The following is a 22,442-nucleotide window of genomic DNA, read 5'->3' on the forward strand; positions in this document are numbered from 1 at the left end:
AGGAATTACTATTTCGATGTAAACACGAAGCAGAACACTTTAATTCAGAATGACTTAATTCAGAATAACTAATAGTGTTAATTGTGTGTGACATTACATCAGTGGTTCACAACTTTTGGGTCGTGACGCTATTTTAATACCACACATTTTTGGCGTCTCCAGAGACTTCTTGAATTAGCTTTTGATAAGATTTGTTTTGCCAGGATTAATTTAGTGCACAAAGTGACAAGATGCACCAGCTCAGATACTGTATATTCATGCTGCATTTTATTTTAACTTGTTTTATATTTGAGAAAGTGAAAGTATAGAATACAGTTGTATAAGATTGTTTTGTGTGTATGTGGTGTAATAATTTGAAAAAGAATAATTAAACATAAATTTTTAATCAGTGTAATCTAAATTATTAAACATTTCAGGGGACCCAATTTGTATTCCAGGCGACCCCACATTGGGTCACGGCCCCAAGGTTGAAAAATTCTGCATTACATTATTATGTTTTTGAGGTGTGCAGGAGTAGGGGGTACATAGCTTCAAGTTAAATGTCTGAAAGGGTACGAGACTGTGAAAACTTTGTGTTTCCAGCTGCTGGGAGCGAGGACAGCTGTATTAGCCAAGGAAGAGATGGACTTCTGGAGGGGCATCACACTGGACATGATGTCTGATCAGGAGAATGGCACAGCTGATGTGGAAGCTGGGTGTACAGTTTGGCCCCCATCTTTCAGAAGCCAGGAGTTGTACCTGCTTTGTGTTCAACATTACAGAAGAGACTGGAAAATTACCCCAAATATCAAGCAATCCACCACAAAAGCCTACATTTTGGGCCACCCTCCAAAAGACCTGCTCCATCTTTTTATGACCCTGAAGCAGCCAAGAGGCTGCAGAATTAAAGTTTTAGTGTGTGACCCAGACAAGGGGAACACCATGTAAAGTTTGTTTTTGTTTTTTTAAATAAAGCTCAACTTTCAATAATATTATGTTTCTTCCTGTGTCTCTTATTCTCAATGAACTGCTAGTTCTCACTCAACAATAATAATTAGTATTATTATTATTATTATTAGTATCATTGATATCATTAATATTAATATTTGTTATCATTATTATTTATATTATCATAAAAATGTGAGGGGCAAATGACCATATGTCCCAACGTTGACCAATAAGTGAGGGATTTTCTGTCCAATCACAGGCGTTTGCGGGAATTATCAGGCATTTACAGAGCCGATAATCTTATGCAGTGTGGATTTCCTGTTATTGTGCTAACATCCGGGATTTATTCAGTGTGTCCTGTAATAAGACGCTGGTGAACTTCTTCCAGGCCTAAATCGCTGTGGTTGTGACCAGGTTTTGAAGTGGATAAGATCTGAGCAAGTACAAAAGTCCCACCTGGTGACCAATCAGTTATCTTCGAAAATGACCTGCCCATTGTTAGAAGATCCTGGTTGGTGCAGATTTGACAGCCCGGTAATTATTATTAATGGGTAAATGCAATCCTTTCATCCTTTAGGAAAGGTTTAGATTTACATCTGATGGACTGATCTACATCAGCTGATGAAGCCTGTGTCGGGCACTCTTTGTATCAGGGACGGATCAACTCATTCATTCTTTCATTCATTCATACAACATACGACAGTGAAACAATGTGCTCTCATCCCAGTGCGTGTGTGATATTTTGAGGACTACCAGAATTGAAACATTTATGTGATAAAATAAAGTGAAATTGGTTGACCATAGTGCTGTCTGTTTATCATCTAATGGATAAATATTGTATAATCTCAGCGCTTTTCCGCATTAACGGTGTTGGCAGCTTCCTGCCTGTGTTTTTTTCTTCTAGCCTTTTCTGCAGCAACAATGTTGTTTTTAGTCTGAATTATTGATTTAAATTAATTCAATTAATTAATGAATTAATTAAATTTTCAATTTTGACATAAATTACTCTACACAGTTTGTCAATGATTGTGATTGGTCTGACGCTGGAATCTCCCCCCTGTTACAAGAGCCCGCATGTAGGCAGCCTGAAATCACTTCACTTAAGTGAACATGTTTATATATTCCTCTGCAGTGCAGGGGCTATCTGACAGAGGATGTTTAGTTAGGTGAAGTCCGCTAACGGAGAGATATCCAGCTTTATAGCACAGCTTCCAGTACAAGTTCCTAATTCAAACAGTGTGTGTTGAGTTTACAGAAATGCAGAAGTGTATGACAATGCTAAAGTGTAATATCTGTCATCAATAGGTCGCACACTTCCTCTTTCTGTGCCGTCACAAAGGCATTTCACTCAGCACGCAGGAAGCAGCAGCCAAAGGAAGCACGTCAACTAACAGCTACAGTATAGTGTTATCATGCAACGTGAAATGTTGCTGCTTCATTTGTGCCTTTGACTGTAAACGTATCAAAAGAATGTTCCCACTTCAGTGCACACTTTTCACAGCATCATGATTTTTTGTTTTTGTAACTAGTAAACTAGTGCTTATTTGTCCCACACTAGTAAGTTAGTACACATATACCATCACTAGTTCACTAGTGCTGCTGCAAATGGCTTTACTAGTAGATATCTTACATACTAGTTCACAACTTCACTCGTAAACCGTGTGGGCGACCGTGGCTCAGGTGGTAGAGGGTTGTCTTCTGATCGAGAGGTTGGGGGTTCGATCCCAGTACCTGACTATGTGTCGAGGTGCAAGACACTGAACCCTAAGTTGCTCCCAGTGGTCGACTAGCGCCTTGCATGGCAGTCCTGTCCCACTGGTGTGTGAATGTGAGAGTGATTGGGTGAATGAGCTGATATGTAAAGCGCTTTGAGACTGCTTCAGTGTGGTGATAAAGTGCTATATAAATCAAGTCCATTTACCATTTAAATAAAATATATATATTAAAAAAAGAGGGGAGTGGTGGCCTAGTGATTAAGGACGCTGGGCTTGTAATCAGAGGGTTGCCGGTTCAAGCCTCACCTGGGCCATCACTGTGGGATGTCGAGCAAGTCCCTTAACCCCGAACTGCTCCCCAGGCGCTGCAAAATGGCTGCCCACTGCTCCTCAGGGATGGGTTAAATGCAGAGGACAAATTCCATTAATGTACTAACATTACATGGCCAATTAAAGGCGAAAGCCCTGATTTAATCTTTAATCTTTTAATCTGATTTTTAAAAAGGCCTAAACATTTTTTGCTAGATCTTTTCAGCTGTATTACTAGTTAACAAGAGACCTTAATCAATGATTGACTGGTTAACAGTGAACTAGTTTGTGTTTTTGACATCCATGGATACGTCACTCAGCTTTCCTTACATTCCTGAAGGATTTCAACAACTTCACATTCAGCAGCTCTACAAGCACTCATCTGATTGGTCATTGCAGCGATGAATGCGCGGTCACATTAGAGCTCTCTTTCATCTCCTTCCGCGTTGTTGTTTTATATTGTAATACAGTCTGATCAATAGATCAGCTTTGAAGTTATGATGGTACATTGAATTATGACACCGCTCATGGAAACAATGGGTCGTGGGGTCGCGTCCCGCTTCAGTTTTTTTATGACATTTTTTGGACATCGAGATGACTCTGGCGACAATATTACATTAAAAATAAAATGAGTCGATATCAAATGGCAGTCACTGTCTTTATAGCCAGTGTAACGGGAGGGCTCTCTATGCAGCCATCCTATGCTGCTGCAACGTCTCCTCAGACACATTTTATTCATATTATTCACCGCTCGTCACTCACTGAAGCAATAAAGCGATGAAGGGACCAAAAAGCGCGACTAATCACGAGTGATTTAAGCCACTATAGTCACTGAAGGTGTGTTCAGTGTGAACAGTGTGATCGTCGATCCATTGATGATGGCTTTTTATCGCGCGCGTGCACGTAAGTAACCCAAGGTTTACATACTCAGGGTTGATTGACTCACTTCATACCAGCTGTAATGGAATCTGATACCCAGAGTTTCCCATCGCGGGGTATGTTGACCCAGAGTTTATGAATAGACTCAGAGTTTGTTAAATGTACTTTATGGAATACCCCTCGGGTCTAGACCCCATCACTTCCACAGACAACAGACAGAAAAAAGCTGAGTCAACATGGGACCATGGGATGCACTTATTTATTGAAATGTATATTAAATGATGATTTAATGTTCTGTAATTTTATTTTTTAGGATATGTTTTTCATTATTTCAATAATTTAGAGACTTCAGGAAGGTTTATATGATATGTTTCAAGGACAGATTGTTATAATGCATAATAAAGGTGATTTACTTGAGTCACCACTAATTTCAAATTGTTTTTAAGTCTTTGTCCTGTTAAAGTCTCTTTATACAATGATGTGCAGGGCTGCAGTAATGTTGTCATACAATAATGAGAATAACAACAACCACTGCACACGCCACCAGAGAAGCTTCCAGTGAATAACTTACAATTCAAAAAAAAAAGTTACCATCAGTTTTTTTTGTAAATTATTCACTGGAAACTTAGATATTGTGTGACAATAAAGATATCAAAGGTTGTTATTTTGAGGAATCGTATTTATGATACGAGAGGTATGTCTCTCGGCTGGCCTGGGAACGTCTCGGGGTCCCCCCGGAAGAGCTGGAGGAAGTGGCCGGGGAGAGGGAAGTCTGGGCCTCCCTACTGAGGATGCTGCCCCCGCGACCCGGAAACGGCTAAGCGGGAGAAGATGGATGGATGGTATTTATGATTAAAAGTAATGATTGTATTATATTCTAAAGTTTAGAATTATCTGGCTCGTCTTCCTTTCTTTCTGTTCACAGCATAACCTTGTATTTAGTTCTAAAAAATGTGTTTACAGCTAATTTTACTGATTGTTACACATCATCCTGAGCCAGTCTGACACGCTGTTTGGCCAACCTCTTCCAGCAGGACCATTGGGCCGTTACCCCCCCCCCCCCCCCCCCCCGCAGTGTAGTTTACACCTACGCAGGCCAGACAATGGTCCCCCATGGTTTCACTCATGCACAGAGCTGGTTAGGAACGGCCCTGGCTGCCAGTGTGAGTACACCCTTACTTTAATGCACTTCTATCTCTGCTAACCCCAACACAAGATGGCGTTTGCTTGGTCACACCTCTCCACAGGCAATGAAGTGTCTATAGATATGTCTGTGTTTTTCCTGTACAGGGTCAAAGGGGATGCTGGAGCCTATCCCACCAGACACAAGGTGTAGGGCAGTGTCACCATGTACCCCCGTGTAATAATTACAGACTTTATTATTTATTTATTATTGTTGCTGGCTTGTTTTTTGTTTTAGGTTCTGCGCACCAACTACCAAGTCAAATTCCTCGTGCTGTTTTAAAACTGTACTTGACAAAAAAAACAAATATTTCTGATTCTGATCTACCTTCCCATTATCATTTTCCTCTTTGTATTGTATTATTTCCCCCTTTAGTATATTAACAAATCCCTTATCATTTAGTATACCTTCATTCAATCTCCACACTGCATCCTTCCTTTTATTGTCGAGATTAATTTTTAGGTAGATTGTGCTATGATCCGACACATCAGTTACGCCAATCCTGCACTCTTTCACTCTGTGTATACCTCTCCCTTATTCATTAAGAAGTAATCTATTCTGGAGTATACAGCATGGGGAACTGAGTAGTGTTTATAATCCTTGTCAAGTGGGGGGAGTTCTCTCCATACATCGAGTATATCCATTTCTGACAGAGCTGCCTTCATGTACCTATTCATTTGTTTTCTGCTTCCCTTCTTTCTTGTGATATCCAATCCATAATCCAGTACAACACTGAAGTCCCGTCCGCGGATCAACACTCCTACTGACTCCAAATTTACGAGTCCAAATATTTTCTCATAGAAAGCTTTTCTACTTTCTGGGGCAGCATATACATTTAACAGAGGCACAAGTTTATTTTCTAAATCCCCTTTTATCATAATGTATCTTTTCTCATCATCACCAATTTCTTTGATCAGTTCAAATTATATCATTATCAATACACCCTTCCTATGAGTTTGTCCAAAAGAACTAGAAAATGAAATCCTGTAACCAAGCTTTTTAAAGTTAATGTGCTCCTCGTGGGTCAAGTGTCTCCTGTAGGAAAATAATCTGCATCTTCTCTTTTCTAAATTTAAATAAAGCTTTATCTCTCTTTTTAACATTATTTAGGACATTAATATTCAGAAACACCACCATTCCATCATTATGTTGTATTGTTTGCATCCTTTGACATGATTCTTACCACCTCCACTGTAATTTTAACACTCCACATTTCCCCTGAACAAAACTTAAGCAAACACAGAAAAAGAACATCACAGCAAACATAGGCCTGGTTTTTCCTAAGCCTGGTCTCCCTATTGGTGGGAGTGCGGGCTAACATTCCTCGAACAAAGCCCCCCCCCAGTGGTCTGGGGCAGACCTGAAATAAGCATCCTCATGCTACTAGATGAGTCAAACAATCACTAATTTGGTCTGCGTGTCAAACCTTGTATAAAAATTCTATTTAGAGAAGTCATATGTTTGTGATTTCACAATTGCCATTAAAAAGTTTGTTCGTGAAGCCCTCTATTGTGATATTTTGACTATACATAAAATATTCTCCTTACAAATGACTTATTAGAAAATTGTAAACTTTTAGAGCAATTTGTTTTAGCTAAACAAAGCAAGTTTGTTTGGAAAATACTGGAAATCTCAATATCCTTTCAAAAGGATTCTACCTTCCATGTCTCTGCAGTGAAATCATGGCAAATAAATTGCACTTAAACTGCTCCACCGAGGGTGCAATGCTCATAAACTTCATGCCAGAAGCAGTTGAGAACAGCTCTCAGTACACCAGAACTCCTCCCTGCCTAATCAGAGGTATCTGGAAGAATCAGTTACAACTGCAGTGTTTTGCTCAAAATCTTAGCATCAGAGAAAGCAGCAATCATGTCCTATAATGTGTTTGAGTGGTGGATAGTGCTTGTGACTACATCCTGTGAATTATCTGGATTGTGGCTGAAGCACACCCCCATATATCAATGTCTCATTTGTATCTCCTTCAACGTCAAATATTGCAGCAAATGTAACTTCTGACTGTACTATTTAAAGCAGAACTAAGTTTTTCACCTTAATAAATCATTTTCATAGTCCCTGTGACAATAATAAGTGTTTATGGGGTGATTGGGGGTCCTTCATCCCCCCCTGCTGTCTCTGGCCAGAAAACAGCACTTGCAACTTTATTTATTTATTTTTATTTATTCAGTTTATTTCCGACATGGTTACACTTTTTTTTTTTTTTTTTTCTTTTTTTTTTCACATTTTTTTTTTTTTTTCTTTTTTGTACATGCCGAAAAAGGAGACGAGAGAAGCAATTTGCTTATCCGGTCCCGTCCCCTGTTTTACCATCGCAAATTTACATGGGTTTACATGTCTCTCTGGTTAAACATTCTTGAGTTCTTCTCATCTGTAGTCAGTGTTGTCCTCCTCCTCTCTATCTTTGTTCGTGTTGGCCTTGTTCCCTGCCAGACGTTGTTAGCATTCCTCCAGTTCAAGAATAGTTCCTCTTTCGAAGGTGTTTGGAAGGTTTTTCCCTTTTCATCCATAATGTCACCACTTGTTTTGTCTCTACATCAAGGGTAATCCAGCTGTTGTCAGCTCTATTGGCAGTGTTGTATTCTCCACTGTCATATCCAACTTGTATAAACACATTATTATATCCTAGTTCACAAGCAAGGTAGTATTTTAATGTAATATATCTTAGTTCATAAGCGTGTTTCTAACTGCTGTTGTTAGTTCTATTGGCAGTGTTGTATTTTCCACTGTTAGATTTAACTTGTATAAACACATTATTATATCTTAGTTCATAAGCAAGGTAGTAATTTCATTGTACAAGAAAACGTGTTTCTAACTGCACATATGACAATAAACACTTTGAATTTAAATTTAATGTAATCCTTTATCACCCCACCACCTAGCAATTGAAATGAATAAATGACAGACCTTTTTTACTCTTGGTTTCCACATTTAATTCAGTCTCCGTAAAATAATCACAGTCTGAGTTTTGTTTCCAGTGTTTATATAGATCTGGGTCATATCCATGATTACCATCAGTAATGTTGTTGTTTAGGTGGATCCTTCGTATTTTCCCAAGTTTTCCATCGTTTTGATGAGAACTGGTTTTCCGTCCTCTTCTTCCAAGATATAAATCCTGCAGTTTTTTGACCACGTCTTCACAATCTTTCCTTCTTTTTTTATTTGGCGTGCCTTCCATGCAATGCTTGCATTTTGTTTCGTCAGGTTTTCATTGATGTACACCTTTGTTCCCTTCAGTTTATTTCCTTGCTTGAGTATTTCTCCTTTGAATTTCACATTCGTGAAGGTTATTTTTACAGCTCTGTTATCATTTTTCTTTGGCAGGAGATGGCAGGAGTTGATGTTGTCAGGGTTCAGGACAATGTCCTTCGACTTCAGGAAGTCAATGACCTGTTGTTCAATCGATTTTGTTTCTTCGTCACTCGCGTAGCTCCTGGGTTTTATCTTTAGGCCTGTGATGATGACATCTTCCTCTCTTTCCTTTTGTTCCAGCTGTTCAACCCTCGCGTTCAACAATTTTATCTCTTCAGCATTTCTTTCATTCTTTTCTTTCAGTACCTTTGTTTCGCTTTGTAGTTTTTCCAGTGAGTTTTCCAGCGTCTTTTCCAACGACTTTATCTCAGCAGATAGGTTTTGTAGACCCTCGCGTATCATCTCCTTGACCTCTTCCAAACCCGAATTGGGTTCTGAAGGGCCTCCCTGTGGTTTTTTCACCATTTTCCTTCAGTCTTGGGCCCAGTTTTTCAGGCTGTTCAGGCTGTTCAGCTGTAGCCAGCTGTAGCCAAGGTCGTGTTATCGGAGCAAATGAAAACACGTCTGCTCTCTCCAAAGACCAGAGAATATTCCTGCCTCCGACCCGGTGGCAAGACGTACTGCTTTACGGCTGCCCAATGCAAAATAATGGTGCGTTCACCTGCTGCACTTCAATCGCCCGTGATGAGTAGCTTCAACACAGTGGTGCTTTTTTTTCTTTTTTTTGAACACAGTGGTGCTTTTTGGTCACTACAGTGACGTCATTACCAGGGAACGTGTGTGTGTGTGTGTGTGCGCAGAAGGGTGATAGGGGAGACCACTGGCTGATCACTTCACTTATCATAAACAGCTGAGTTTTTACGGTATAAATGATCAACTTACTGAGTTACTAAAGGATGAGATCACTCAGAATGTAGGCTTATTCAAGATTGACTGCTTGAATTTTGCCCCGGTACGTTTAGGAAGCCTCCCGCTGCCCATCTCACTTAAGCGGGAGGGAGGAGCTGCTGCCTCGGGGATGCAGAGTATTCACAACAGTGACATAACCAAAAGGAACCTTTAGGGGGAGTGCTACGCGAAAGTTTTTGGTCCGATTAAAGCTCTACTGTGCGCGTCCTCCGTGTGTGTACGTGCACACGTTTCCTCCGCGTGTGTGCATGCACGCATGTCCTCCGCGCGTGTGTTTATTCCATTATTACTGCAGGTCCCACTTCCACATAATACCTCATTTAATATTGAAATGTGTGTCTTGGAATCAGTCTTTTGAATAAAATGTTATTTCTTGTCTCTACAGTGTGTGTGAGTATTTATTAGTGGAGGATGATAACCAAGCATGAATAACTAATTATATTTATCATCACCTTCACCAATTCAACAAATAACTTTTTGCTTTAAAGTAAGGCTGGAACAAAGATACAAAAAAAACTACAAAAAAATCCAACTTTAGCTTATGGCTATAGGATTCCCAATCCCTCAATGGAATGCACTAAAACTTAAGTCACATGACCATATGACAAAAAAAAACAGTGGCGATCAAAGCAACCATTTTCAACCTTCGACATTTGTTGGAAAGACTGATCTATGATTTATGGTTATGATGACAACCACAACCTCTATCTGATAAAAAATTATCGTCACAAGCAGCTTTAAGTTTACAACGTAAATGCTGAACGTCAGTTAAAATGAATCAATGTGTACATACGGCTGTGTTTCCAGAGTTCCCAGCGGTGGGATCTTTGACATAGTGTGCCGTCTGCGCTTGGCTCTGGGGATCTTTGTTCTCGTCACCTTTGCAGAGAGAGTTCTGCTCCTTCTTGGATTCCACGCAGCCCATGTTGCCTCCTGCAGGACGTCAGAAGCAGCTGCAGAGAGAACAAAGGGTCAAAACTGAACCATAGACTGTGATCATAGGTTTGCTTTCAGAAGCAACTTGTTAAATGTTTTTTAGTCATTTTGTGTATTTTGTTTTTGCTATTTTTTTCAATCAAGTATTTTCATGTTTTTTGTGTAATTATTTGTAAGTTTTTTTTAGTTATGTGCATTTAATTTTTTGTATGTATTTTCAAAGTTTTTTGTGTAATTTTTTTTGTCATTTTGCATGTTGCATGATCAATATGTGTATTTTTGTAGTATGTTCTGTGTATTTGTCTGTCATTTAAATGTTTTTGTATGGGGAGAGATTTGTCTCAAAAACACTCACAAATAGGACTTCCGAGTGGAATGGAGTAGACACGGTTTGGATCTCGCTACTGTCACTTTTCTCATTTAACCTTTCAAACAACCCCTATCCTCACTTAAAGTGTAATATAAGTGGACGGTAACATTGCTACAGTGTTCAGTGCACATATGGCATCGAAAGTGAGCAGACAAGGGAAAAAGGACACCAATGCTAAACCGGACCCCCCGAATATAGGGGAGCCGACGTTAGCATGGCCTCGATAGCCACCCTTCTAGAAGAACAAGGCAGCCATTCTCATGGAAATAAGGGTGACATTTGTGTCTTTTGAGACTAAGCTCCTCCACGCTCAGCTCCAAAAGCTAACCCTCCATATATGGGCTCCTGCACAGCAGCTCATCTCCTAAAGGTGGCACATGGTAGGTTAAGAGTTTTTTAGGTGAATAGATCGATAAAATTAATAATACTTGACACTTGCAGTGTACAGACTGACTATTACTCAGTCCTACACTGTAGTGACCTTAGGTCATTGATCCCCACAGCTGTGAGACTGTACAATAAAACAGTCTGGAGCATTGTACTAAATATATAACTATATCTCCTTGCCCCCGGCTGTATATATATATATAAATATATATATATATATATATATATATATTTTTTTTTTTTTTTTTACAAGGCCAAGCTAACGTGGCTTAGTTTTTTCAAATAGGTGAAATGGAAAATCTTTGTATTATTTGTCATGACATTGAATTCAGTCACAAGGGTTAATTTTGATACCATTAGATTGTAATAACAGTCGTAACCAAGTGCGTTTTTATAATAATGGTTTCAGTTTACTCTGGGAGATATAAAAAACTATAGTTTGATTTATTGTTGTATTTGTGTGTCCATTAAAAAAGGATGGCATGGTTGGTCTTATTTAGCAGAAGTTTTTCATAAATTGAAATTGTAAATTAAAACTTAAAAATATTCTCTGACCAAATCTTATGTTTTCTCTCTTTATGTGTTATTATAGAAATAAAGCAACGTTTTCCAAATGAACCTATTTCACTCACTGATGGTTAATGTTTTCAATGTTTTTATTTTTGTCAGCAACTTGAAACCTGAGGTGAGCTGCTACACAACGTGCTGCGAGCATTATCACTGCTCCATTTGTCCTAAACTGAAGTAATTTAAGCTTTAGAAGTTGGAGACACACTCTGATGCACATGTAAATAATACAATAGCATTTAAAGGCAAGATTCACATGCACACAGACAGCCAATTGTGTAAATGCACATCTGACATCAATTCTGATTAAAAAAAAATTGCTCCTATTAGTTATACAAGTTATTTTTGTCCTTGTTCTATTCTTTGTCTGTAGTAATCATTTTATTTTGCTTCTATTTGTTTTAGATATGTGATTTGCTGTTGCACTTTACAGTGCAAAGATGTGGGTGACATATGGAAGTACACCTCAATATGTGCAGCCATGCCCAATGCCTACCTACCTCTACTGAACCTATCCTAGTCACTCCTCCTCCTTCCCAAACTGCTTCAACAGCTGCACCTATACCAGTTCCCCCCACTCTTTCCCTAAAGTACGATCGAAAATGGTCAAATATCCTCACTGTAGCCTCTTATTGTACCAAAAAATTGTTCCTACACATATCCAAAAGAAACACACCATCACCTTCAGGAGGAACCCGGTGGACTACGCTCCTCTCATCATCAATGGTGAAGAAAGTATCGTCCTTCCATTAGAACCCTGAACAAAAAATAACCTTTTTCCTCCCATGACTAAAACTACATGTGAAATATTCCTCATCAAAGTGCAATACACTGAGTCATATTTATTTATTTCCTAACTGGTAACTTTATATTTTTATATTGTGTGTATGGTAATGTATATACTGTAGTTTGCTGAGTAGTTTTTTAGTATTATATATTTATATGTCTTTCCTTTTCCAGTATTTTATTTAAGTCTGTGTTTTATGTCATTCTTGGAGAGCACCTTAACTCACTCAGTGCCATTGACGAGATAACTCGTCATTTGCTTTTTTTCACGGGGATTACTAGAAAACACCCTGGCGGAGGTCCCTCATCAATATCTAAGCTGTGGGGTGATGTAGTTACGAACTGTGCCCTGAAGATGACAGCAGTGCATCTATAGATGAGAGATTAGCCACTGATGCTACCTTTAGTTGGGGAGGAGAAGCAGGAACGAGTGAGATTATGGCACTACAGAGTGATATTGTGAGGAATCCAGCAGCTCACAGCTCCACATACTAACACAGAACATGTGTGGACCTGACTCGATTATTGATAATGTTGAGATGAAACCATCAACTAAAGGGCTAAACGGCTCATCTCTGCATAGTAGTGGCCCCTGTTACTGCCCCTCATACTGATACTATTTAATTTAAAGGGGCTTTGCTTATCTTTTTTCCCACTTTGTCTACACATGCTGTCGAAGGTCAACATGACAAAAAGTGCAATCTTTTAAAGAGAGCATTGCATGTTTTGTTATTGCAATTAAATAAATGAATGTATTTTATTGCATAAATGTGACCATCACCAGCCCTCTCTAAGGAAGGGTAGGAAACACTTTATTATAGGGAGGATATAAAAAGAGAGGGCAGTGTTACATCTAGGTGGGGGGAAGGAAACAGGGAAGAGGGAGTCAGGGTAGGATATGGAAAGGAAGGGGAAGAGTTGACTGATTTAAAGTCAGAGTGAGATGTGATGTTATAGTTGTGCATATTGTGCTTATTGTATTGTGAAATCCGTTCAGTCAGTCTGGTGGGAAGTGTTGAGCATAACTATAATGGTGGTGGCCGTGAACAGAGGGAAGGAGTGAGTGGTCACACTTAAAACTGGTATTTGGGATCAACGTGTCTCAGGTTAAGCCCAGTATGAGTTGATCCCACAGCCCAAGGCATGCTAGTGCATCCATGACCAATATTTGTGCAAGAACCGCTTCTGCGAACCCAAGCGCCGACCCGGGCCCGAAGATGCAGCCAGGCCAGCAGAAGGAGCAGGGGCCAAAGAGCACCAGGCCACCCCCCACGACCGAGCAGCACCCCAGACGCCCCCAATATCCCAAGCCGAGAGGCAGCCACTGCCCCCCACATACACACCTGAGAAAGCCCCAAGGAGCCGAGGACCCAGCGCACCCCGCCACCAACGCCAACCCCCAAGCCCAAGGCATCCCGCCAAGACCCACCCCACACTGCCCACCCGAACACCAAACCCCCCGAGTGGAGGGCCCAGAGAGCCCCCCACCCGAGATGCCAGCGGAGGAGACAAGGCCCACACCTAGTAGACGTTTTTTCAATAATCGGATAAGCGAGATCTTAGACTCATCAGATGCCTGGAAGTCTTGAGCTATGTTGCTCGGATATGGTTTGTATCAAGACACTCTGGTGTAGAACATCTCTGTCTTTTATGATCCTAATGTCTCTATGCATTGTCCCTTCAAATAAAAACTAAACTAAACTATTTTAGTGTTAATTTGGCCCTAATCAGGAGTGTGTGTGTGTGTCATTTGTTTGTTGTGGGGTTTTTTTTCTTTTCTTTTTTCTTCCGCTCATATCCTTTACAGAAGTGGGGCAACAGAGCACCTCACCACTATTGTTTTTACTCTTTTACTCGAAAACCGATTTTTTCTGAGAACCGTTCCCAGCAATCCAATTCCTAGAAATCGTTTGTTTGCTTGCTTGTCAATTCCGCTTATCGGTTCCTCTTATGTTCTAAATACCTGATGACGTCACATTTTCACGGAGCACCGCTCCGAGAAATGGACGGAGATAGTTTTTTGGCAGTTTAGAGGGTGTTTCGGGTGGTAAAGCGGTGTTTGAAGTGGCCAGGACGGGAGGGGTGCACACTTGTTTTTCTGCACAAAACTAGTTAATCTACCACAGGTGATAAGTGCATTATAAGAACAAATTAACCTTTGGTTAACCTTTGGTTAATATGTTCTTTTTTACAGAATAATTATTTGTTTTATGTCTGAATTAGTTTTGGATCAAGTTGTTCAAGTTCAAAAGGAACACTATAAATATTCTCAAATGTTTGTAGCCAAAGTGTCAAATGTTGCATATATTATTATCCAGTGAACACTATCCATCCACCTTACTTGGTGGATTAAAAGAGAGCTGATATCCCTGCAGGTAATTAAAGAGACAAATATAAATTAATAAAGAGCAAACAAATCAACTTGTATTATTTAATTCCCTCACCCAATGAGAATCGTTAAGGAATCGAATCGATAGGCAGTATCAATAAAGAAATCGGAATCGCTAAATTCTTATCAATTCCCATCCCTACTTAGATATCTATCTCCATGACTCAGCCTGTTAACGGACTTCGCTTGATTTCTTGGAACACAAAAGGCATGACCAGGCCCACCAAAATAAATAAGGTATTGGTGTGTATAATAGAACTTAAAGAAGACATTATTTCTTTAAAGGAAACCCACCTCAATGATCGGAGGTCTCCCGAGCCAAAAGGTCATGAATGAGTCAAATATTTCACTCAAGGTTTATTTCTTACACAGATGTTATTGTGACAGGCATGCTGCAGAACATCTCAGATATTCTGGCTTGTATTTATGCGCCAACATGGGATGACGATAAATTCTTTCCTATTTTTTTTCTTTAAAATCCCCAACCACCATTTACTGATTGGAGGTGACTTCAGTTTAGTTCAGAGCTAGTACAGTGCCCGTCGGAAGTATGTATTCATATAGTGGGAGCTTAATTATAGCCAAATGAGTATGTGTTTGAAGGTTGGATGTACAAAGAGGTGTACATACTCTATACTGTGTAGTGTTATAAAGGGGTATATTTGCGGGTGAAAAGTAAAATAGCATGTGCGATTTCCCTGGTTTAATTCTATGGGACATGACCATGATAAATCTGTTTGTTGTTTTTTTACTCATTTTTATATATTTTTCGTTTGGTGTATTTTTCTGTAATGTATGTTTTTAGTAGTCATTATGTGTATTATGCAACAATTCTGTGATTGCAGAAAACAGATGGAAAAAGGTAATTCACATTCTAAAATAGAAAAATCGATCTGAAACGAAAAAAATCTATCGGATGCATTTCTTTTTTTCTTTCTCTTTTTCAAAATCAAGCCCCAACATAATGCGTCAATATCGCACTTTTACTCACTATTTAAAACCAGAAAACCGGTGACTGAATGTTTAGAAAATGTAACAGACAAATATGTCCAATTCTGCCCATAATCTCAACCCACATGTAACGGTTAAATCCATGTACAGTTCATTCTTTTGTTATAAAACCAAATCAAAATAACTAATAAACTGTGTAGTTATTTTGTTTTAATGACTTAAAACCTGAAATGAATTACAGAAAAATCTAAAACCAGACAAGCAGCGTTTTTCCGTCTTAAAAAAAATCTTGCCGTTTGTGTGACATTTTGATATTTTGGGTAAACTAAGATAAGAGCTTCATGTTTTAGGCTCATCACACAGAGGGACCCATAGTCAGGGGTAGACTTTCCCTCCTGCTGAGATAAACAGTCTGAATGTGAGCGAAGACATGGTCCGGGACCTTGGGAGGGAAACAAGGTGCAGTGGACTTCAGTTCTGATCCCTTTCGCGCTGACAAAATTTCTTGCTCTAATTTTCCTGTAAATATCCAAATATCTCACAAACAGAACAAGATTTTGCCATTAATATTTTAATTTTAAAACAGAAAAATGCTGCTTATCTGGTTTTTGTGGTTTCTGCATTTCTGTTTTGGTTTTAAGTCAGTAAAACAAAATAACCACAGCGTTTGTTGTTTTGATTTGGTTTTAAAACAGAAAAACCAAAGAACGAACAGGTCAGGGTATGAAAGAATAAAATGTTGTCAGAGGATTTAACTGCTTGAAAAATGGACAAACGGTGCTGTTTGAAATTTTTTCCATTTGGGTTAAACAAAACCAAAAACGAATAAACAGATTTCAAAATACAGGTTGAAATTTATGTTAATTTTATTTATTTTTTGTTTTACCGTAATTGTTTAAGACATGAATAAGGGCTGCCACATGACTAGAAAGTAAAAGTAAATAAAAGCCCAAGGAGGGAAGATCGATAGATAATAGTTTATATGCCGTATATAGCACTTATAAAGTTACAAAGTGCTTTACAGAGTGCAAAAAGAAAACAAGATTTGAGAAAGTAAAAATGGACATAAAAAAACATTGGTATATAGAATATATAAACATGAATAAATAAATACATAAAATTTAAATAAATGCCTTCTTATAGAGTTTTAAGCAAGGATTTAAAAACTGGTATAGCGAGTTTGAGTTCCAGAGGGATGAAGCTCAAAATAGATATATAGATATTGTAGATAGACAGACAGACAGACACATGTATACATACAAGTTATTTAATGTGAGAAAGGACACATTTAAATGTATGCTGATTTTGGATGTTATTTCTGGAGCTGTAATTACTTCACCAGAGGGAGTGAGCGCAAGTTGTGGTAACTTTAGTTCCCCATTATTCACTGTCAAGGTTGTCACATGTACATGGTTGAAGTTTATCAAACATTCATCATGTTAATACTTTTACAGTTGAACTTCAAAGTACAATACCTTATCATTTCATATTAACATAGCCTAACAAAACATATATATATATAGAAATTAATATGTTTTTCAGGATCTATATAGAGGTTCAACATGCTTTGTTTTCCTGTCATTAAACATGAGCTTCTCATCTGTATATACAATATTGGGTGCTAGACAATGACCGGAATAGCAACATAGTTTATACAATGAGTCTCATTTTTTTCATTTCATTGTCGCACCATAGACGCCAGGCCTAGTGTGAGAGGTCGAGAGAGGAAGACATGAATCTGAATTCAAAGAGTTCTAGCAGTAGCCACACAGGGCACATTACAATTTTCCAAAACAAAACACTCCCTAGGACTAACCGACTTTCACATGCACCATTCCATTCACCTGGCATGTTGGACAGGAGCCTCTCCATCTGATTCCATTTCTGCTATCAGGTGAAGAATAAAGGTAGACAAAGTGTTACTGTGTCTCAATCTCCTCCTGCTGTGGCCCATTTCACCAGTGTTTTTCAGTGACTTATTTAATTGTGTTGATAACTAAGCTGAAGTTGGATCAAAAACTAAACCCTTAAATACAGCAATTAAACTGAACATTAATTTCCTCATCCCATGTAGTTCTATTCATGACACATTTACGTGTTTGGGGATTTTGTTTCACAACAGTTTATACAAACTTTAAAAATGTTTTAAATATGTATTATGGCTGCAATAAATTAATTGTCTTTGTACCCATCAACAATAGATATTGGTTTGGTGTGTGGCACTGTAAACTCGAGCAACTTTGATTTAGTTCATGTTTTAAAGGTGCAGTTTTATCTCTTCTCTGTTCTCTTTTGCTAAAAAATGTGGCTATGACAAATCCAGAGAGTCCAACCTTCTTGTACTCCATCCTTAGGAACACTGTCTCATTTTTTATTGACATCATGCTAGCCCAAAAAGCAATGAAAAAAGAATAACTGCTCCCTTAAGGATTACAGTTTTTAATGACACTCACCAGCTATTCAAAGGGCTATTTTACCACCTGATTGAATAACTGATTTAAACTACCCTCATAACTTAACAACTCAATGAATATTCAGAGGCATTTTTATGGTTGTTTAATCAAACGCACAGACCAGTTCAGGTATTTTTGTTAAACTCAATATTAAGGATACAAACAAATACAATTCCTTCACAACAACTAATGACATTAAAAAATGTAATGTAAAATGTAAAATGTTTTATGTGCGCTATGGCTGGGCGATTAATTGAATTTCGATTTCGATTTTGGCTGCCCTCGACCACAAAAACAAGATAATCGTTATAAAACGATCATTCTGCCGCCCACACGGCACGTCTTGTGTGGTAAATGCAGCGACCCTTCCAACTGTGCACTCCGCCCCTTCCCAGTCCCCGGTGCTAGTGAGTGTTTAGAAAAAACTTGTGGAAGGAGACGGTAGAAGATGGCAGAAGGGAGCCTTTGGTCGTGAAGAAAGGAAAAGTGAATTCTGTGGTGTGGAAACACTTCGGTTTCGAGGAGTCTGACTCGGAACAAACTAAGATATTGTGCAAGATATGTCACGCGACCGTGTTTGCACCTCAAGGAAACACAACCAATTTATTTAACCATTTAAAGTCCACACACAGAATAATATATGACCAAGCAGTGAAGGAACAAAACTCAAAAATGAAAAGCTCCTCGACTCCTGCCACCGCCACGCAGTCCTCAATTAAGGACACGCTTTATAATGCCACCGCATATCCACCCAGCTCCCGCAGGCATAAAGAAATAACTGATGCAGTCACATACATGATTGCCAAAGGCATGAGCCCTATTAACACCGTTAACGACCCAGGGTTCATTAAACTGATGAACACAATGGACAAGCGGTATGTGTTACCATCACGTCACCATTTTAGCAGAATTGCGCTGCCTGCACTTTATGACGAATGTCGTGGAAAAGTTGCAAAAGAAGTGTCAACAGCAGTATATTTTGCCACCACAACGTAGTACTTCAAGATGGCGCCGCGGATGGCTGCTGTGGTGTGTTGGTCCGCACTTTTTTGTCTTGTTTTTGTTGTAAAATCCGCAACTGGCTTCTCTTATTCAAGAGAAGAGCTCTTGAACGCCAGGGCAACAACCCCGAGAGATTTATTTCCCACTTTCATCGCTTCCTCTGTGGATTTACTGGACATTTTACTCAAAGGTGCGCTCACCTTTGCTCACGCAGTGAAGCGCCGGAGGAGAGGAAAAAGAGCTGGTGCGCTTGTGCGCCTCCGCCAGCGCGGCCGGCGCACACCGTTACCGGGGATATTCCTCTCTAACGTGCGCTCACTGTGTAACAAAGTGGACGAACTCCAGCTGCTGTTGGGTAGAAACAGAGACTTCTCCTCATCTTCTGTTCTGTGCTTCACGGAAACGTGGCTGTGTGGAGCGGTACCGGACTCTGCGCTGCAGTTGGCCGGCTTCCAACTTCACAGAGCGGACCGAGACGCGGAGCTCACCAGGAAGAAGAAAGGTAGAGGAATCTGCTTTTATGTGAACAGTAACTGGTGTAACGACGTGACAGTGATCCTCCAGCACTGCTCTCCTCACCTGGAATCCTTTATTATCAACAGCAAACCCTTCTATTCTCCCCGTGAGTTCGCTTTATTCATCCTGGTTGGTGTGTACATCCCACCGTCAGCTGATGTGCGCGAGGCACAGCGCACACTCGCCGACCAGATCCTGTGCATGGAGCGGACCTACCCGGACTCTTTTATCATTGTGCTTGGTGACTTTAATAAAGGTAACCTCTCACACCAGCTCCCCAAATATAGACAATTAATTAAATGTCCGACCAGAGAGGAGAAGACACTGGATCACTGTTACACCACACTAAGCAGTGCTTATCACGCCGTTTCCCGTGCTGCACTGGGCCAATCGGACCATTTGATGGTCCACCTGATTCCTTCATACAGACAGAGGCTGAAGCTCTGTAAACCTGTGGTGAAGGAATCTAAACAATGGACCAGTGAAGCAGTGGAGAAACTCCAGGAGTGTTTGGACTGTACTGACTGGGATGTTTTCAGGTCTGCGAACAGTTCTCTGGATGAGTTTACAGACGCTGTGACGTCCTACATCAGCTTCTGTGAGGACAGCTGCATTCCATCAAAGACCAGGGTGAGTTATAACAATGACAAACCCTGGTTCACAGCTAAGCTCAGAGGGCTGAGGGCAGACAAAGAGGTCGCTTTCAGGGGTGGAGACAGAGCCAGGTACAGAGAGTCGAAGTACACATTTGAAAAGGAGGTGAGAAGAGCCAAACGTTTGTACTCAGAGAAGTTACAACATCAGTTCTCTGCAAATGACTCGGCTTCTGTCTGGAGAGGGCTCAGGCAAATTACAAACTACAAGCCCAGAGCCCCTGCTGCTGCTAACGACCTCTGCCTGGCCAACAGTCTGAATAACTTCTATTGTAGATTTGACAGACAATGGGACAGACCTGACTCCAACCCTCCTCACACCTCTGACCAGCCTCACTCCAACACCTTCACCCCCCACATCAAAGCTACAGTTTCACCCCAGCTGCCTACAGAGGCTCTCTCCCCTATCTTCCCCCCCTCCTCCCCCCCTCCTACAGAGACACCTTTCTCCATCAAAGAGAGAGATGTGAATAGACTTTTCAGGAGACAAAACCCCCGTAAGGCTTGTGGACCGGACTCTGTCTCTCCTTCTACCTTAAAGCACTGTGCTGATCAGCTGTCTCCAGTGTTCACAGACATTTTTAACACCTCACTGGAGACATGCACCGTACCAGCCTGTTTTAAGGCCTCCACCATCGTTCCTGTCCCTAAAAAGCTGAGGATCACAGGACTTAATGACTACAGACCCATCGCTCTGACATCTGTGGTCATGAAGTCCTTTGAACGCCTCATGCTCTCCCACATCAAGGACATCACCGACCCCCACCTGGACCCCCTGCAGTTTGCCTATAGATCCAACAGGTCCGTAGACGATGCTGTAAACCTGGCTCTCCACTTCATCCTCCAGCACCTGGACTCCCCAGGCTCCTACTAGTTTGTGGACTTCAGCTCTGCTTTTAATACAATAATCCCAGCTCTCCTTCAGGACAAGCTTTCCCAGCTGAACGTGCCAGACTCCACCTGCAGGTGGATCACAGACTTCCTGTCTGACAGGAAGCAGCACGTGAAGCTGGGAAAAACCATCTCTGCTCCCCGGACCATCAGCACTGGATCTCCTCAGGGCTGTGTTCTTTCTCCTCTGCTCTTCTCCCTGTACACCAACAGCTGCACCTCCTCTCACCAGTCGGTCAAACTCCTGAAGTTTGCAGACGACACGACCATCATCGGTCTCATCGCTGATGGAGACGAGTCTGACTACAGGTGGGAGACAGACCGGCTGGTGTCCTGGTGCAGCCAGAACAACCTGGAGCTCAATGCTTTAAAGACAGTGGAGATGATAGCAGACTTCAGGAAGAACCCAGCCCCCCTCACCCCCCTCACCCTGGGAGACTCTACAGTGAGCTCTGTGGAGTACTTCTGCTTCCTGGGGACCATCATCACTCAGGACCTCAAGTGGGAGCTGAACATCAGCTCCCTTATCAAAAAAGCTCAGCAGAGGATGTACTTTCTGCGGCAGCTGAAGAAGTTCAGTCTGCCAACAAAGATGATGGTGAACTTCTACAGCTCCATCATCCAGTCCATCCTCTGCTCCTCCGTCACCATTTGGTACGCTGCAGCTACGGCCAAGGACAAGGCCAGACTGCAGCGTATCATCCACTCTGCAGAGAAGGTCATCGGCTGCAATCTGCCCTCCCTCCAGGACCTGTACGCCTCCAGGATTTTGAGGCGTGCAGGAAAGATTGTGGCCGACCCCTCCCACCCCGGTCATAAACTGTTTCAATCTCTCCCTTCTGGTAGGAGGTTTCGGTCCATCAGGACCAGAACCTCCAGACACAAAAACAGCTTCTTTCCCTCTGCCACCATCCACATGAACACACCCCAAGTCACCCACTGACCCCCCCACCCCCCCACCCGATCACCACCTCCACCAGCTTGATATCTGCTGCACTGTATATATATATTTATATTTATCCTATTTATCCTTTATTCTCTATCTATCCTTTATTTATCCCTCATCCTTTATATTTATCATTATTATTATTATTATTGTTGCTGGGTTGTTCTTTGTTGTTTTGTTTTTATTTCTTTTTGTTGTTTGTTTTGTGCACCAACCACCAAGTCAAATTCCTTGTACTGTCCTTAAAACTGTACATGGCAAATAAAACATTTCTGATTCTGATTCTGATTCTGACCTATGGTCGAGCCGCAACATGGAGCCATATATTAGCCTCACACTTCATTACATCGACGCGGATTTCACCATAAAGGCGAATTGTCTCCAAACGGCTTTTTTCCCCGAAGAC

The 22,442-nt window shown here is 40.7% G+C and overlaps 1 protein-coding gene across 1 annotated transcript in view; it reads right to left on the reverse strand.

Annotated features, from left to right (window-relative positions):
* The window catches only part of hck (HCK proto-oncogene, Src family tyrosine kinase), a 112,197-nt gene that overhangs the window by 65,620 nt on the left and 24,135 nt on the right, over positions 1-22,442 (reverse strand). The window contains exon 2 of the mRNA XM_028452671.1: positions 9,983-10,142. Within this exon, the coding sequence (XP_028308472.1) occupies positions 9,983-10,114 (132 nt within the window). The 5' untranslated portion in view covers positions 10,115-10,142. The remainder of the gene's footprint in view (positions 1-9,982; positions 10,143-22,442) is intronic.

The sequence above is a fragment of the Gouania willdenowi genome, chromosome 7 (genome assembly GCF_900634775.1).
Source record: "Gouania willdenowi chromosome 7, fGouWil2.1, whole genome shotgun sequence".
NCBI lineage: Eukaryota > Metazoa > Chordata > Actinopteri > Blenniiformes > Gobiesocidae > Gouania > Gouania willdenowi.